The sequence below is a fragment of the Felis catus genome, chromosome B1, assembly GCF_018350175.1.
Source record: "Felis catus isolate Fca126 chromosome B1, F.catus_Fca126_mat1.0, whole genome shotgun sequence".
Taxonomy (NCBI): domain Eukaryota; kingdom Metazoa; phylum Chordata; class Mammalia; order Carnivora; family Felidae; genus Felis; species Felis catus.
The window spans coordinates 22,384,926-22,404,276 of record NC_058371.1 but is presented as its reverse complement, the minus strand read 5'-3'; the positions used below and the strand labels follow the sequence as shown (position 1 = coordinate 22,404,276).

The window sequence follows — 19,351 nt, the reverse complement described above, 5'->3', positions numbered from 1 at the left end:
GAAGCTGATCCTCTGGGTGTTTCAGAAAATATTAATATTTTTATATTATCCATTTACTTGGAACAGCGATTCACATAGTGGGATACTTACTGTGGAAAAGTTAACTCAATGTAGAGGGGAATGTTAGAAGATGAAGCCATTTTCTCTGATTAGTGAATAAAACGTCTGTTAAAAAAATTCTTTCCTGAGGCTACTGTTTTCATTACACAATAAAAAATATTTTGTTTTCAAGTTTAGCTATTATTTAATAATGTTCTATGAGAGACTGAAAGGAAACTTAGAGAAAATTTTTAAAAGTAAAAATAAGGGAAAAAAAAGTTATGAAGAGAAAGATCTAAGGAAAAAGAAAAAGAACAACCCACAATACAGGTAAGATGGGCGATCGCTTTGTCAGGTTGAATGAGCCTGAAACCCAGTCATCTCCCTTATGTTCAATTTACAATCAGTCCTCTGCATTGTGCCTTTTCAGTAGCTCTCCAGTTTCTGTCCTCTTTCCTCTGTCTCCAATACCTCTGTCCCCTCTCCTCAATCTCTCTGCGTTTCTACCTTTAACAGCTTTCACTAGGGTCTTTTTCCTTTTGCCTCATGGGTACCATGTTCTCCCATCCACTGTTGGTGCGGTATCCGTCGCGCCTTGGGGTTGTGGTCTGTATTTCAGGTTTGTCTATAGAAGAACTCATAGATGTTGTCACTTGCATATGCTCCTTCCAGTGACTCAGATTTCTCTGTGGATCCTTTTCACTCACCCAATCCTTTTGGTGAAATGTATTCAACCTTTGAAGCTCAGCAGAATCATACACAACTCTGTCCTGCTGCCTTAAGAGAGCCTATCCAGATCTAGCCGAATATGGATTCTTTTGAGCTCTTGTAACCTGTGCAAAAATGGTGCAGTACTGTTGTGCACCGACTTGTTTCCCCCACAAAAGTTACTGTTGAAGACTTAACACTAGTTGCCTGTGAATGTGACCTTATTTGGAAATGGGGTCTTTGCAGGTATAATCAAGTTAAGATGAGGTCATACTGGAGTAAGGTGGGCCCTTAGCCAATGAATGGTGTCCTTACAGGAAAATGACACATCAATTCACAGGAAGAAGACCAAGTGAAGATGGAAGCAGAGACAGGAATGATGCAGTTATAAGGCAAGGAACACTAAGAATTGGCAGAAGCAAATAGAAGCTAGCAAGAGGTGGGGAAGGATTATTCCCTAGAGCCTTGAAAGGAGCATGGCCTGCTGACATCTTGACTTCAGATTTCTGGTCTTCAGAACTATGAGAGAATAAGTATTATTTTAAGCCACCCCATTTCTGGTGATTGGTTACAGCAGCCCTAGGAAACTAATACAAGTATATACCACCCCTGATTTTCAAATATTAATTAATGGTGCAAAGGGTATTGTCATTGCCAGGACCTAGTCCAGGGGCTGAGAAATCAGAGGACTCCATCAACCTGTGGACTAATTTAACCTGTGACAAAGCTTCCTTACTCGAACCTAAGCTTAGTTTCCAGTCTGTCTCAAAAGAAGAGAAGATCTACTCATCCAATAAGTCTTATGTTAACACTCATGCACAAGTAAGGTAAATCCCAGGGCTGTAGTTTTACGTAGTGTCATTAACTACAAGGACACAACCTCCATGGGCACCCCACCCTTCTACTCACTCAGAGGAAGCAAGGCTGTCATGGAGCGGGCGTCGAACTTCACAGATTCTGAGCAGCTATCAGCATCATCCTGGTGATCAGGAAACCTATCCCACGGTTCCATACTTCTAGAAGACATGTGGAAAAAGACATTCGTTACCCATGAAATGTCTAGGGCCCTTGGGCAGAATGTCTCAGGTTGAAATTTATACTTACAGTTCAATTTTAGCAAGGAAACAAGTATCATTAATTACTTAAATTTACATATCCACCGCAATATATTGTACCTACTAAGTTTTAATTTTAACATTAAAGAGAGACCTACCCTACATGGAATCTACTCATGTATCGTTCTATGGACAGATGTGTATCTGTGTTTGTAGATGTGTGTTTTTCGAGAGTGAGAAGTGACATTTCTTTCTTACCTAAAAACAAAACACAAAAAAACTTGTCTCACGTGACAGAAAACAACTGTTTAGCTGAAAAAAAAATTCCCTTAGAGCTAATAGTTGTGCAAAACTTGGAGCAAATATTTCCTGTGATCTTTTATTAGAGGTTCTGGATAGAACAAAGAGTTATGAATGATTTATAGCAAGTATTTCCAGTGATCTTTTATCAGAGCTTCATGAGCCAGGTTTTCTTGGGCCAAGACATCTGTTTATCACTTTAGAGAGACAAAGTCTAGTCACTAGAGTAGGAACCACAGGAAAAAAACGGAATTTTTCTATATTGTTTTCTTTCAGGGCTTCCCTCGCTATAGATTGGTAGCAACACAAGTGTGTCTTTTCAGCTTAAGCACATTTATATTCTGTAACACAATCTATGCCTATGTCTCTTTAAGATACATCAGAATCATTTGAGAGGCTTGACTGATGGGCCTCACCCCCACAGATTCTGATATTTAAGGTGGGAGACAAGAATTTGCAATTCTGGGGGCCTGGGTGGCTCAGTCCATTAAGAGTCCGACTTTCTCAGGTCAGGATCTCACAGTTCATAAGTTTGAGCCCCAGGTAGGCTCTGTGCTGACAGCTCAGAGCCTGGAGCCTGCTTCGGATTCTGTGTCTCCTTCGCTCTCTGCCCCTCCCCCACTTGTGTTCTCAAAAATAAACATTAAAAAAATTAAAACAAAAAAAGAATTTGCAATTCCCACCAGTTTTTTGAATGAGGCTGCAGCCACCATTCTGAGGACCACATCTGAAGAACATTTTGCAGGGGAAAAAAAAAAAAATTGCGTGACTTTTTCTTGGAAACAGTTCAGTTCACTTGATTGATAAATTTAGCATAAAGTCAACATCTTCTGATCATTTCTTATTTTCTGTAATGCTGAGTTAGGGATTTAGTACAGCTGAAGTTTTAACTGAATGCACAGGCATCTCTGGGGCACCAAACTCATCTCCTGTCCGGGAAATGGAGGGTAATCATTCACACGCAAACATTCATCCTGCTCTGGGGAGATTGGCAAGTAAGGATGTGACTTCACTGTCAATATATATTTTTAAGGATTACCCAGGCGATTCTTTATTTTGCAGTTTGCAATGACACTCCTTGTGTAAGCATCATTCTCTGGATTGGTTGTAGTTCCTGTAAACCCTGCTGATCTGACCAAGGACCATCTTTAAATGGTTTGGCCATGGGACAAAGGGTACACAGGTGGAAGGGAAGGCCCTAGATCCTCTTTCATTAGGGCAGAGACAAAGAAAAAGAAATAGACAATCATCTAGGAAAATTGACCATTACAGAAACCCAAACTGGATAATTCAGATGGAGCCTCTCCTGCTATTTCCCTGGTTTTAATTTATTCTATTATTTGATTGGGAGGATAGCTTTACTTGCCAAGCAAAACAAACACTTTTAAAACCTGAGATGACAAGAAAGCTTAGCTGAATTCATTTTAAAACTATAGTTCAAAGCACTTGGGACTATGTAGCAAAGGTTTTTATCTTTTAACTCAGCTTATAAAGAATGAGCTCAAAAAGTACACATGTATACATACCCTGCCATTTAGCTAGAAATCTTGTCCTGTCAGGCTGCTTACTGGCCCCTTGTCCTTGGCCATGACCATGGCTTTTGCCCTAATATTTGTGGTACTAGAACTTCATTTTCACTTAAATGCAAACGAAATATCTCTTATATTATTTGGTCTTCTAGATGGGAATATTTTTGTAAAAAAGATGAAACCTCTTGGATCTGATATATCTCTCTAGACAGTGAGCTACATAAGAGGGGTGACCATGTCTGTTTTCATTCAATATTGAATTAGCAAGAACCTATAGCAACCTATAAGAAAGAGTAAATAAATATTTGCTAAATGAATGGTCTAGATTTTTTTTTTTTTTTTGGTAAGGTGGAAGACTTAAACATATTAGTTTTGTTTTTTAAACAAGATGGAGGTTTGGAGCTATTGAGACCACAAAGATGTGCTTCTGGGTCACCTGGGTGCCTCGGTCAGTTAAGTGATTTCAGCTCAAGTCTTGATATCATGGTTGGAGAGTTCAGGCCCTACATCAGGTTGTGTGCTACAGCACTGAGCCTGCTTGAATCTTCTGTCTCCTTCTCCCTTTGCCCATCCCCCACTCACATGCTCCCTCTCTCGCTCTCAAAAATAAACATTAAATTTTTTTTTTTAAAGAGGTGGGGGTGCCTGGGTGGCTCGGTCAGTTGAGTGGCCAGTCATCTTGATTTCAGCTTAGGTCATGATCTCACAGTGTGGGTTCAAGCCCCGCGTTGGACTCTGCACTGACAGTGCGGAGGCTGCTTGGGATTCTCTCTCTCAAAATAAATTAAAATAGATGTGCTTCTTTCAACAGAGAAATTTCTAGTAAAATGGGTTGTGTCCACGATTCAGATTCATTCTCTTCCTTCTCTTTCTTCCTTCCTTTCTTTCTCTCCCCTCACTTCCTTCCTTTCCTGCATTCCTACTCTTTTGATAGCTTTCTTGAACGTGAACCACATCTTAGGGCTGGGTGACTAAGTCATGCTGTTGAGATACTGCCATTCATCCTACCCTTTTCCTTAGCAACACCCATTTTTATTTTGTCAGCTCCAGTAGGCACCTAGCTACGGCCACACCTCATTGTGGTTCTCAAGGGAGGATTATGAGCATTGTGGCTGGGACAAGTCTTCTTTGCAAAAGACCATCTTTGCTGTAGAGGGTGTTTATCATCCCTGGTTGCCACTCTCTCCATGTCAATAATGTTTCCTAGTCCTTATATTATTGCTTCCATGGCCCCCCCCAAACAATTCCAAAAATTTTCCCCTATAACATTTCCAAATACCAATTTGTCTTGGAGAACTGCTCTTCAACATAAATCCCCAATGTGGATAGAAGGTCGGGAACTTTCTCTCTGCAATATTTGCTGTGAGCAATCTGACTGTTAACATGTCTTTAATGAAGATTTGTTTTCATGAAAAAAAAAACCATCTTCATGAACTTCAGCAACAACACAGATTGCTCAAATTGCTTTTTGGAGATAGATATCTCTCAAATCATTCCCTGTTTATGTATACATATACGACAACTCTTAATGTCTATATAAATGCTCTTATAGAAAATGTACACATTTTATTAAAGAGCAAAGAAGGTGGCAAGTCCAGAATGATAATTTACTGATCTAAGTTTGCCCTCAATAAAGCAGGATGAATTATTTTTATCCATATACTTGTTTAGAAGTGCCACATGTTCTTACAACTAAATTTGTAATTTAGAACCCACAGGCTTAAAGGACTTTTTTTGGAAAAGAAAAAATTCCACTTTTTTTTTTTAAGTGGCTCTAGAATGCTAGATGCTACACCATGAAAACAAACAAACAAAAAGATGATATCAGGATATTTTCTTTTTTTAATTTATTTTCTTTTTTTGAGAGAAAGAGAGTATGAGTGAGCAGGGGAGAGGGGCAGAAGGAGAGAGAGATGGTCTCAAGCAGGCTCTACCCTCAGCACAGGGAGCCGGATGAGGGAATCGAGTTGGCGCTTAATGGACTGAGCCACCCTAGGTGCCTCTAGGAGATCTTCAATTAATGACCTTAAGGCAGAAATACCTATTCCCCACGCTCCTCCCCCCAAAATACCTATCGCTTCATGTAGGCCAGTCCAACAAATTCCTATTTTGTGTCTTTATATCAAGCACTGTGCAAAGCACTAATATACCAAGATCAATGCGTATAGAATATTCACAACCACTAAAGTTCTTATGCATTAATATGGAAGAGTAAAATCTTTAGAAGTAATATTCTGACAGTGATACACACACACACACACACACACACACACACACACAGCACAGCACAGATGCAGTCCAAAAAGGAGTCATTAATTCGTCAGCAAGTGGGTGGTCAAGGTGAGAACACAGAAAAGATGATGCCTTTATCCAAGTTTTGATAAGTGAGCAGGAATTAGAAGAATATCCCAGGTATGGCAAATCTATTAAAGGGCACAAGGGCATGGATGGCATTGAGACTTGAGTGGATCAGCATCACAGAAGCAGCAGTTCTGGACAGAGGGCTGAGCAGACGAGCCTAGAGAAGCATGTGGCTGGGGTAATTCTATTCATCAATTTCTTCTTTAATTTTGTTGATGCATAAATTTATCTGGCTTTGACAACTTACGCAAAATATATTATTGAGGAAGTACCTATACAAATTAAGTAAAAAATTATTCTTTGCTTTGGCAGTTGTGATCTGGTTTACATTACAAGTGATAAAATATACACCACCCATTAAATATCTTATTTATCTCCCTTTCATACTGAAATAGAGCTGAGGCTCAATTTTGTTTTTCTTTAGGCCTCTAACCTTTCATCTACCTTTTATGGACTTATGCAGATGACATTGTACAAGTTATTGTATTTCAAAGTATAGTTTCTTTGAGTCAATTTTTTAAAACCTTGAAAAAGAAAATCCTCTAAGATGTATCTACAAGTGGACTAGCCTAGGTGACCATATGTGGGCTACATAAAACCCCTGAGAGGTACGGGGGTGCTGGAAGGGAGATGAACACTCAAATCTGTGGAGTAGAATGGTGAGTGAAAAATACTCCCCTCTGGCTACTCCTGTGCACCATGGGAGATTCTGTTTGTTTTCCAGGACAGTGTATGAGAAATGGTGGTTAATCTTGAACTGTATGAAACACGGGCATAGGCTTTTCCAGAAAAAAAATGTTAAAAAGCTGCTTAGGCTAATCATAGATGGTGTTGTCATAGGACTGCTGGTATTTTCTATTGTTACTTTCTTTTGTTCTTAGACTCCATACTCTTTCCAAGAATCTCATCCACTCCTGTGGCTTAGACTATTATCTGCATACTGACCAAGCCAGTATATTCAGCTCAGATCTCAAGTCTCAGAATCATATTTTTAAAAATAATACAGGGGCGCCTGGGTGGCGCAGTCGGTTAAACGTCCGACTTCAGCCAGGTCACGATCTCGCGGTCCGTGAGTTCGAGCCCCGCGTCAGGCTCTGGGCTGATGGCTCGGAGCCTGGAGCCTGTTTCCGATTCTGTGTCTCCCTCTCTCTCTCTGCCCCTCCCCCGTTCATGCTCTGTCTCTCTCTGTCCCAAAAATAAATAAAAAAATGTTGAAAAAAAAATAATACAACTGGTCACAATGGTATATTTTCCACATTAACCTAAGTTTTCTTTTTTCTAGAATTCTTTATGTTGGCATATCATCCATTCATATTACCTGTTATTATAATTATTTATTATCTTCTATTCGTTGTGTACTGGGACATACATGATGCAGCTGAACATATGGGCATATATTGGTAATACGGAGGTGCTAGCAAAGCATGATCACCCAAACCAAAAGTTAGGGCTTTATTCCAGATTACTGTTACCCACAGGACCCATATCTGACTGTAAAACAACTTCTGACTTCTCTGGAGCCATTCCTTCCTCTCTACCTCAATTCTTGGATTTCAGCTCATTTTTTATCTACCCCAGCCTTGCATCTTGGATAGTAGCAATGGGGTGGGCAATTAAGTGGAGAATCCAAGAGGCATTAGAAAAGAGGAGGAAATTAAAAGAATTGATGAACAAGCACAAGAATGTAGCACTTAAAGAATGGGACAAAAAAAAAATCAGAGGAGAAAATATCTTTCAGGAAAAAAAAATTTGAGGGACATAAAGTTGAGAACCAACAGGTTGAGTGGACAAGTAAAGGAAGAAAAGCAAGTATTTTTGCCAAGAACCTTTGACATCATGGTAAAAAAAAAAAAAAAAAAAAAAAAAAGCAAGTCAGAGTCATGGAAAATAAAAAAAAGAATTTCAAGACGTAAAAGGACATCTATAACCTGCCACGTGGAATTTGAGCTGTTTTGGTTGCATGGTAGAGGCAGAAGCAGACTTGAGAAATCCAAAAGGAGTAATGAGTAAAAATGAAAGGTGTTAAGTGTACATCAAAAATCTGGCCACAGCCAAGCTTTTCTGTTGAGAAGGGACAACTGAAGAATGAAGGCACTAAGACCATACACTGAGGGGAGTTTTACTTTCCCTGCTCACTCCTCATCTCCCAACCTATCCCCTCTTTATCTCCTAGAAATATCTAGCCCAGAACTGTCTAGACGTGTATACGCAACAGCCTAATTACGTCATTACTTGGAATTCTAGTATGACCGGAACCTAGAGGTCTTCCTTGTCCCCCACCTTCTCTTAGCCTCCCATCCGATCTACCATCACATCTTGTCAGTTTGTTTTCAAATCCTCGGCAGAAACTGACTGCTTCTTATCACCTCTGCTACAACCATCCTTGCTCAAGCTTCATGATCCTGCTCACCTGGACTGTTTTAATAGCTCCCTAACTGGTAATGTTTACTCATCCGCTCCAAACTTGTGAACCCCTTCCCATCTTGCTCAGGTCCTGACTAAAACCTCACTGTTTCATACCTTTCTTGAGCATCACATTTAAAATTATAACCTACCTCTTTCACTTCCTCTTCTCCTTCCTGGCTGGATTCCCATCCTTCCCCCCCCCCCCTTTTTTTTTTATTCTTTATTTATTTTGGGAAAGAGCACATGTGTGCATACACAAGTAGGGAAGCAGAGGAGGGAGAGGGAGGGAGAGGGAGGGAGAGAGAAAGAATAGGAATCCCAAGCAGGCTCCTCACCACCCACGCAGAGCCCAATGCAGAGCCCAACACAGGGCCCGATTCTACAAACCAAACTATGAGATCATGACCTGAGCCAAAATCAAGAGTCACTCAACCGACTGTGCCACCCAGGCACCCTGCTGCCCAAATTTATCACCAACTAACACGCCATACGTTTTCCTTATTTATCTTGTCTATTGTCTGTCTCCTTTCACCACAGATCCAGGATTCAGGAGTTTTTCTCTCTTTGGTTTAATAAACTAAGTTCCTGCCATTTAGCACATATATAAATGCATTATAAGAAATTGCATAAATAAATGAAATAAAGAATTTTTTGCAAGATGATTAGTTTTCATATTTGGGGTTATTCCTCAAAATAAGTTCATACTTCACTCATGTGGAAGTTTTAAAAGTTCTTCTGTTATACATTGGGAAATAAAAGGTTCTTCTCTGAATTGTGCATAAGAAACTGAAACAAAAATTTTCACCTCCAATGTTCTCACTTTACCTACAAATCATTTATTAGATTTGCCAGATTACTTTAGTTCTTTACTCTGATTATTATCATTGTAATTTTTTGGACATGTTAGAGAACATACTCATGTAAAGTTTTGTCAGGAGCCAGTGAACAATTCAAACAATTCAAATGTGTCTTTAAATGTCATTTCCTACGTTAAGAGAAAAAGTAAACTCACTAAAGTTGCAATTCCTACCAAATGTCAATGCACTGGAAAAGGGTTGTGAAATCTTTTGAGTTTGTATAATCTATTAAAAGCATGTTCTCATGAGAAGTGAAACACATCTCTGCAATATCAGCTTTTTATAAAGTCAGGAAAAGTTTACAGAAGCTACAATAGGAAAACCATAATGAAAGTGTTTCAATGTTAATCTATTTGGAAACATACCCTTCAGTTTTTCCTGTGTTTATTTTAAAAATATTAAAACAATATGAAAGATACATTGGGTCAAATAAAAGAAGATTGCTAATCCTATCATCTGATAAGGGCTTAATATTCAATGTATGTAAAGAACTCATACAGCTCAACACCAAAAACAAAAACAAACCACGTAAACAAAAACCAGCTGCATTAAAAAATGGGTAGAGGAACTGAATAAACATTTTTCCAAAGAAGACATACAGATGAGCAACGAACATATGAGAACAATCTCAACATCACTAATTATTAGGAAAATGCAAACCAAAACCACAGTGAGTATATCACCTCATACTTGTCAGGATGACGAGTATCAAAAAGATAAGAAATGACAAGTGGTGGCAAGGATGTGGAGACAAGGGAACCCTTGTACACTGTTGGTGGGAACGTAAATTGGTTCAAACAATGTGGAAAAAGTACGGAGTTTCCTCAAAAAATCAAAAATATAAATATCATATAATCCAGCAATTCCACTTCTAGGTATTTATCTGAAGAAAATAAGAATAATAACTCGAAAGGATATATGCACCACTTTGTTAGAGTATTATTTTTTAAGTCTATTTATTTTTGAGAGAGAGCGAGGGAGCAAGCAGGGGAGGGGCAGAGAAAGAGGGAGAGAGAAAGAATCCCTGTCAGAGAGAGAAAGAATCTGTCAGTGCAGAGCCCCATGGGAGGCTTGAACTCACAAACTGTGAAACCATGACCTGAGCCGAAACCAAGAGTCAGCTACTTAACCGACTGAGCCACCCAGGGGCCCCCATTGTAGTATTATTTATAATAGCCAACATATGGAAGCAATCTAAGTGTCCACCAATAGATAAAAGGATAAAGAAGACATGCTTAAGATATATATATGATGATTACTCAGCCATAAAAAATGAAATACTACCATTTGTGACAGCCTAAGATAGGCCTAGAGGATATTATACTAAGTGAAATAAGTCAGACAAAGACAACTACCACAATTTCACAAAATGAATAAACAAACAAAGCAAAACAAAACAGAAACAAACTCATAAATACAGAGAAGAAACCAGTAGTAGCCAGAGGGGACGTGAATAGGGGTTTGGGCAAAACAGGTGAAGGGGATTAAGAGGTACAACCTTCCAGTAGAAAATAACTAAGTAAGGGGCACCTGGGTGGCTCAGTCGGTTAAGCGATCGACTTCAGTTCAGGTCATGATCTCACATTGGGCTCTGTATTGACAGCTCAGAGCCTGGAGGCTGCTTTGGATTCTGTATCTCTCTCTCTCCCCCCGCCCCTCCCCGGCTCATGTTCACTCTCTCGCTCTCTCGCTCTCAAAAATAAACATTTAAAAAAATAAAATAAAATAACTAAGTAACTAGAGATGTAAAGCACAGCATTGGGAATACAGTCATTATTAACACTGTAATAATTTTCTATGGTGACAGACAGTAACTAGGCTTACGGTGATCACTTTGTAATGTACATAAATGCCAAATCATTATAGTGTATACCTGATCAATACAATATCATATGTCAACTAACTATACCTATACTTCAATAAAAAAATGGTCACCTCATCACCTTAATATAAGAAAACATACCTTCATATGTAGCCATGTTATACAGTTGATATCACAGTGTATATTACCATGTGGTCTCACACATTTCCCTTAAAATCCTATCAGTATTTTTATACTTCAAATTATTTTTTTCAAATTAAACAGATGGGCCAAATAATAATTCATCAAATGTATGTATCTTATTTATATACCTATTTTCCTATAATGTAACTTAAAAAAATTTTTCCCTTCTCTTTGGAGGGCAATGTTTCACTAACATAGATGATGATATTACAAATATTTGCATAATTTAGCTTTGTTCTTTTTATTTAAAAAATTTTTTTAATGTTTATTTAGATTTTAGAGAGAGGGAGACAGAACGTGAGTGGCAGAGAAGAAGAGACAGAGGGAGATGAAGAATCTGAAACAGGCTCCAGGCTCTGAGCTGTCAGCACAGAGCCCGATGCGGGGCTAGAACTCATGAACCATGAGATCATGATCTGAGCTGAAGTCAGACACTTAACTGACTGAGCCGCTCAGGTGCCCTTTTTGTTTCTTTAGGATAATTCAGCATATGTTGCACTACCAGATCAAAGAAAAACTATTTAAACTTTTTGGTATCTATTGCCTGACAACTCTTTAAAATGATCATGGGAATGATCAATGAATGAATCAATGAATGAATGAATCAATGAATGAATGAATCAATGAATGAATGCATAAAGGTTATACAAATTCACAAAGATTCCAGTCATAGAGGAACATGGCAGTTTTTAAGCAAATTTACCATTATTCAGTAATAATATTTTAGAATCACTGAGATTTTGATAGACATTAAATGATATCTCAAAGTGGCTTTTGTTTTACCTGTTAGTGTGGAGATTTTTTCAAGTAATTATTATTTATTTTTCTTCTCGGGTTTTTTATTTTTCCTATCAATTGTTTGTACATCCCTAGTAGGAGTTTCTTTATGTAGATATGAGTAAAGTCTTCATATGTAACATATATTTAATGTATATTCTTTCTTCTACGAGTGTTCCTTATTCAGATTTAGCATCAAATCTTAATTTCATCTTTAAGATTCAGGGTAAATAATAACTCTGTAGCCTTATTATTTAAAAACAAAAAGTTTGGTGTTGTATGAACAGTCAAAAGTATATATGAATGAAAACAGAGTTAATAGGTTTCCAAGCGCTCTACACTTAGGGAATATATCCATAAAAGGGATTAAGGCCTGGATGGACATATCCATATCGTGCCTAATGCTACTGACACCCAACCTTGGCAGTGAATTCATCCTTGAATTGGAAGTCTAGGTCTGAATATTGGCTGTGCCATTTCCTAGCCATGTGACCTTTGGCAAGTATTTTAATTGGATGTTTTCATATATGTAAAAAGGATTAAAGTGTCAGTTTAAGAATTATGAACACTTAAAATATTTTTTATACATTTCCTGGTACACAGGTAATATCCATACATAATCACTTTTAAATGCCATTTTTGCTTTTTAATATGGACTTTTCTTCTTTTACCTTCACAGTATCTCCATGAGACACAAAGTATTTTCTCCATTTTACGAGGTTAGGAAACTAAGACCTAAAATGTTTAAGTGACTAGTTAATGTTACACGACTAGGAAGTAAGGAGGTTTGGATTTGAAGACAGGCACTGTCTTAGAGTATTACCTCCTAAATGCTGCATAAAACATTTACAATCTCAGTTCTGTGACTTTTCTATCACTATTCTCACATGGCCAGTGAGAATGCTAACCCCCATTTTATGCTGTGTAAATCTTACCCATTCTTCAAGAGGAACCTAAATTCACACATCTCCATGAAGATCTTTGCAAATCCTTTCCCCCTAAGTGATTTTGGCCTCTCCTACCTCACCATAGTAGTTATCCACAGCAGTCTTACAGCTACTTAAGATGCTCAAATCATATTATACCTATTTGCCTTAGATCATGCACTTCCCGGAGATAGATTATATTTTTCTGATCCCTTCCCTACATATAGTTCAGTAAAGTGCTTATAGTAAATATCCGACCAATATTTGTTATATAAGCAAAAACAGGTAATAATAAATATTAGGTTAAAGCCAAAAGTATTATATGAAAAGGAAATGAGACCAATTAAAATATCCTCAATCCCATTTTGAATAAAGTCAACAACACTTAAACAAAATATGGACAATTACATGCCAAAAATTTCTTGCTAGTTTAGCCTACAAAGTATTTAATATATTTCATATATATTTATGTACACACAGATTTTTTGCTCCCAGAAAACCTAGCAGAAATCTTTTTTTAAAATCACTGAAACAACCAGACCAGATAATTAGTGATTAGGATAAAAAATTCTATAAGAAATCAATTATATATGTGTGTGTATGTATGTGTGTATACATATATATACACACACACATATACATATATACACACATGTTTATACATGTCACCTCTCACACACGCGCACACACACACACACACAGTAGACACATACAATCAACAGAAACAATTTTGGAAAAACATTAAAATAAACTTCTTTTACCGCTTGTCCTAAAGACGGCAGCACTGATTTATCCACTTCCCTCTCTTTACAATTGAGACCTAAAATCTTTATCACATAGTATTTCAGCATCTGGTCCATGAAGAAAGGAAATGACACATTTGTGTGTTGAAAATTTTTCTTAACAATGCATTTCAATAGTACTCTCATCAGTGCACAAGTTTGCAAAATCTAAATTTGTAAGATAACTCATTCCTCTTCCCATTTAGGACATTACAAAAGAAAAGAGAAGTAAAAGGAAAAAGAAACAAGGGTTATGGTTAACAAGATACATGATGTGTGGCAGATTAATTTTTCCCTTTTTATAAAATACGTATGCCTTTTATAACATTATCACTATTATTTTTGTTTAATCTCACTGTCTTCTATTAATTCTAATTATCTCCTCTTTCATATTCTACATGAGGGAAGACTCTATGTTTAAGTAATTTTTAGTTCACCCTCTTTCCTGTAACTCTCACCTCGAGCTTCAAACACAAAACATATGAGGGAAGGAATATGGACACCTACTAAGTAAAAGTAATCGACCAATAATGCTCACTTCAGCTCTATCTATAGTGATGTTAACATTATTTATAGATCTCTTTTGAGCACCTAACAAGTTGTTGATTTCCCCAGGAGTGCAGTGAAGCAAAGAGGTCTGTCTCACACATGGGTTCCAGGAACAAACTGCCTTCACCTTCTACCGCCCAGTCAGCATTTCTGCTATGCATCTCACTTAATCACAAATCCCAGTGGAACACACATAAAAGCATACACCATTCCATTAATGGATTAATTTTTAGATCTAATTCCTCTGGGGGAGAGTGCTTCTTGATGTTTCATGGAAACTTCTTGGTGCTCCCAACAGGGAGGGATCATACTTCCTAACAAAAGACCACCAAAATGGCCTTGCCATGATGCCCGTGGACACCAAAGAACTCTAGCTCAGAAGGCAACAGGCCTGGTGGAAAGAATGCAGGTGCAGGAACAGTACACGGTGTTTGGGAGACAGAAATTAACAGTGTCATAACAGCCATTCATTCTTAAAGGCTAACAGTAACCGTAACAGAGACATTTAATCAAGCAGCAAAGCCACTTAGCCAGGTAGCTTTAGACAAGAAGTTAGGATCACAGACCCGGATGGTGGTTAGCCTACTCCCTAACCACGTTAGTCTAAGTTTATCACCAAATTCTCAGGGAAGAAGAACTGGAGGTGAACATCAGAACTCACTCTACTTCCTTTATAATCATTTGTAAATACATCATTTTATAGAATATGGTCCTTTCGGCATCTTTAAAAAATCTGCAGTTTAAGAACTCCTTTGTATATTGTTAAATTTATGTGCCCCTGTCAACACTATGTGATTAGAAGTCAGACTCTGGGAATAGCAGGCTAAGATCGACTTTCCAAAATTCTATCCTAATGAGATTTATTTCTGTCAGAGTGGACTATATTTCTGGGATGTCTCTATAATATTGATATGTATGCATTTTTACTGCCATAATGCTAACCACTTCTCTATTTGATTCCTTCCACAATCTTCAGCCAGACTCTGTGTTTGTATATATACATACACGCATATATATATATATATATATATATATATACATATATATATATGTACACATACACATATGACCCTTGAACAAAATGGCTTTGAATAAAATGCGTTCCTTCATACATGGATTTTTTTCAATAAATGAGGTATAGTACTATAAATGTATCTTTCTTCCTTATGATTTTAATATTTCCTTTGTTCTAGCTTACTTTATTGCCAGAATACAGTATATAATACATATAACATACAAAATATGTGTTAATCAACTGTTTGTGTTATTGGTAAGTCTTTGGTCAACAGTAAGCTATTAGTGATTAAGTGTTGGGGGAGTCAAAACTTATATGTAGATTTTCAAGTGGGGGGGGGGTTTGGAAAGTCGGTGCCCCTAACCCCTACATCATTTAAGGGTGAACTATATATATGCATATATTAATCTTATACTATATTACATATTCGCTATTAGGGCTTACTCTATGTATGATGTCTCCTCAGAGGATCAGGTGGAAAATGTTCAGGTCAAGCTAATGATTGACTGAAAGAACAGAAGGAATGTCCAGGAGTCGGGCTTAACATTCATCATTCCATCTGATTCCGCAGTAACTTTGTCAGGTGGTTTTCCCAATTAAGAAATTGGGCCTTAGAGATATTAAGTAAACTTGTGAAGATCACAGAACTATGAGTCACCTGAGCTGGTATTTAAACCCAATTAAGTCTGATTTCAAAACTAGGCAAAATAGACATTTTTCTCTTCATTTTCTCGGTGTATGTATTATCAGGGGTCTTTATCCCAAATGTTATATGGAAAATAAACCACAAACATGGGTCCATACCAGACCATCTACATAGTGGCTTTACTATCAGCTGGGGGTTGCTTATGAACATACATATCTAGTGTGAAGGCTATATAACACTAAGCCAATATTCAAATAAAGTTTTACAATTAAATAGAAAAAAATGACTTAAGTCTCATGGGCCCAAGCTATACCACAGATTTATGTGATCAATTTGCAAAGATATCATTTTTTTCTTATTCAGAACCCAAAGCAGCGATTTAAATACAATAATGTTGCAATGGACACGTCTCTCCACGTGAATATAACGCATTTATAGAACTATCATACCTCATCCAAACGGATATTGAAAACTTTCATTCCAGCAGACGTTTGTTTGATGATTATAAACAGAAAAAAAAAAAACCTTGATGTTATCAGTAACATTTTAAATAACTTTATATAAACAGAAATTTTCTACAGAAGTCCTCATTCAAGTTAAAATGGACTAAGTGTGGTATCAGAACTGAACGGTATCTTCTTTCTAGTAAATCTAATAAAAACGTTTTGGTTCAACCACACCATCTCAAAGTCCTAGTGTTGGTTAAAGTTTTAGGATATTTGCAGGAATTTTGATTTAATTTACAAATGCACCGTATTTCCATAGCTGGTTAGGAGCTATACACCCATGCAATTTAGGTCTAAATTTCTGTTTCTGTTTTAACATAAAATTACAATAAAACAATATATCAACACTCAGTGAGGTGGAGGGACCAATATATTTACTTTCCTTTGAGAATGCTCTTTACCACACTGTTCGTTTTTAAGGGAGGGCCTGATAGTCTTCTAGGTCCAGCCTCAATATCCAAAGAGCTTCGAATGCAGGTCCCTACACCAAGGAAGAAGCCAAAGGAACTGAAAATCAATGACTTTTCACGGAGCCCTCAGAGGATTGAGGTCCTGGGGCAAACTCCCACCCACATTTTAGAGAGGTAAATACAGAAACTCGCAGCTTACCTGGAGTAGAGGCCGCTGGATCCAACAATAGTGAGGACACTTAAGTGGCTATTTTGACAAACTGCTGGAGGACTAGTGAGGGCTGGTGTCAGAGGCTCCCGGGGCTGCGGTCTTAGTGGACCCCTGCAATTCTCTGGGCTTTGCCTCCAAGAACGCCCCTCGGGTTCTGAGAATGGAGAGCCAAGGAGAATCACCTGGTGCCTCAGGCGGGGGGGGGGGGGGGGGGAAGTAACCATTTTAAAACACACCCAGAAGCATTCTCCACAATAAAGGCTTTATTAGAAACTTATCTCACCTGGGAAGGCTGAAGGGCAATTACCCAACTCCGGCTTCTTCCCATCCATTTTAAGGGGGAGGGGGGGAGCTAAGAAACCAAGTTATCAACATGGTTTGGGCCTGGGATTTAGTCCTGGATTACGGAACACTTCCCTCCTCCCTACCTCACCACCCAGCGACGTGGCTCCCGTATGATAATAGTGCATTATGGCCGAAAGAACTTCAAAGTTCTTTTTAAAGGGAAGTTTGTAGGGAAAGACAGCTACAGATGCCGCAAATACTCAGCCCAACCGAATTCCTAGCCAGGTCATCCTAAAAGCTCACACTACCAGGCCTATTAGCCTCGGTTCCTGTTACATGATATATCATCTCTAACTTTCAACACAAAATTAAAAGACAGGCTAAAAGTCAAAAAAGTGCATGCCAGGTCCTAAAAGTCACACAGTCCTTGGGTAGTTAGGGAAGTGGAGGGGATAGAGTGTGCACAAAATACTAGTGACTAATTTCCTGGCCATCTCAGCTGTCTCCCCAATGCAACATTAACAAGTCACCCTTTCCTCGTGATTCATGTCTTAATGACACAGAGATATCGGCTAAGAAAACAAGTAAATGTGAGCTCATTTTTAAGTGATATTTTAAAAACACAAAAGCACATTGCCTGGGGTTTAGGGAAGCGTGGCTTCAGAATTAAAGTGGCAAACCGATGCGATTTAAATAGGTTTAAAAGTGGTAGAAGTGTTGGGTGCCTAAGTGGTCCAGTCAGTTGAGCCTCCAACTCTTGATTTTGGCTCAGGTTACGATCCCAGGATCGCGGGATCAAACCTCGCTTTGGGCTTCATGCTTAGTGTGGAGACTGCTGAAGAGTCTCTCCTTATGTCCTGCGCTCGCGCGCTCTCTCCAAAATGGGGAAAAAAAAAAAAAGTGGTGGAAGTGTCAACTTAAGCCTGAGCAAAGTTCATTAAACAAATTCTTACCCAGAAGTCTCCTGGCATTGTCGAGATGTGAGCCCACGCACTCTACAAGAGAACAGGATTTGTACCTTAGCCAAGGGAATTATAGCAAGGTGGATACTTACTGTACAGCAATTTCTCATGTTCCATAGCCTTTTTTTAGAGTGAAACATTTCCAATTTAAAATGCAGAACTTAAAGACTGTTCAAAAATATTTCTAGGGGCATCCGGCTAGTGACAGAACACAAACAAGCGTCTATATTCTCTGATGTTCTTTCCACTGTACCACAAAGATCTTTCACTTTTGTGAACACACATAATTGCTTTTCTATACATCTTCATTTTCTTCCATTATATCTTCAGACGCTATTGCTGATGATTTCCAGAAGTGCTTCCAAAGCGCTTCTGCTCTTTTGCTGTTTGATCTCCCTACAACATGGCTGCCAAAGAATGAAGATCTCTTTGTCTTTCGCCTTTCACATCTCTTGAGAGCACCACAAACCCTAGCCAGGGGCCATATGGGGAAGGTGATTCTAAGCAGTGTAGTTTCTGGCATCTCCTCTGGGGCACAGAGAAGACAGTTAACAATGGAGAGGGGGTCATGCGTGGTAGTATAGTGTCACAAGGCAAAAACAACACTGCAGACCCACTTAGTCTGGCTACACCTACCATCCGAAAAAGGAGAAGCTGAATTGCTGAAAAGAAAGAACTTCACAGGGGAGATTGTGCATTCAAATGACCGAGGAAGATAAGAACAGGGAAAACATCAAAAACGAGTCAAGGCCAATGTGGGTGGGGTGAAAAAAAGCGGAAGGTGGCAAGCAAGGTTCCAGATTGGGCAGAGAGTTAGGTAGGAGGCCAGCGGGTGGAGGAGGTTTTCTTTATCTTAATTAAGAGCAGTGGAAAGACATTCATTTTGTGGTGGGATGAATAAGACACATTTGGATTTTGAAAATTGCCTCTGCCACGTGGAGAACAACTTGAAAGTGGGACGTTTGAGCACATGTCGACAAGTTAGAAAGTTAGTGCAAAAGTTCAGGGGAAGGTGATGACAG

At 38.4% G+C, this 19,351-nt stretch overlaps 1 protein-coding gene across 5 annotated transcripts in view; it reads right to left on the bottom strand.

The window, feature by feature from the left end:
* The window catches only part of MSR1 (macrophage scavenger receptor 1), an 84,527-nt gene extending 67,250 nt beyond the window's left edge, over positions 1-17,277 (bottom strand). For 2 of the 5 annotated variants that reach the window (XM_023252411.2, XM_045055296.1), the window contains exons 1-2: positions 17,071-17,276; positions 1,657-1,763 (exon numbers count right to left, since the gene is read on the bottom strand). In XM_023252411.2, the coding sequence (XP_023108179.2) occupies positions 1,657-1,759 (103 nt within the window). In that variant the 5' untranslated portion in view covers positions 1,760-1,763; positions 17,071-17,276. Of the gene's footprint in view, positions 1-1,656; positions 1,764-1,960; positions 2,006-13,724; positions 13,889-17,070 lie in introns of those variants that run through there. The other 3 variants (XM_045055294.1, XM_023252410.2, XM_045055295.1) reach the window with 3 other exon arrangements.
* Between the last annotated feature and the right edge of the window lie 2,074 nt (positions 17,278-19,351).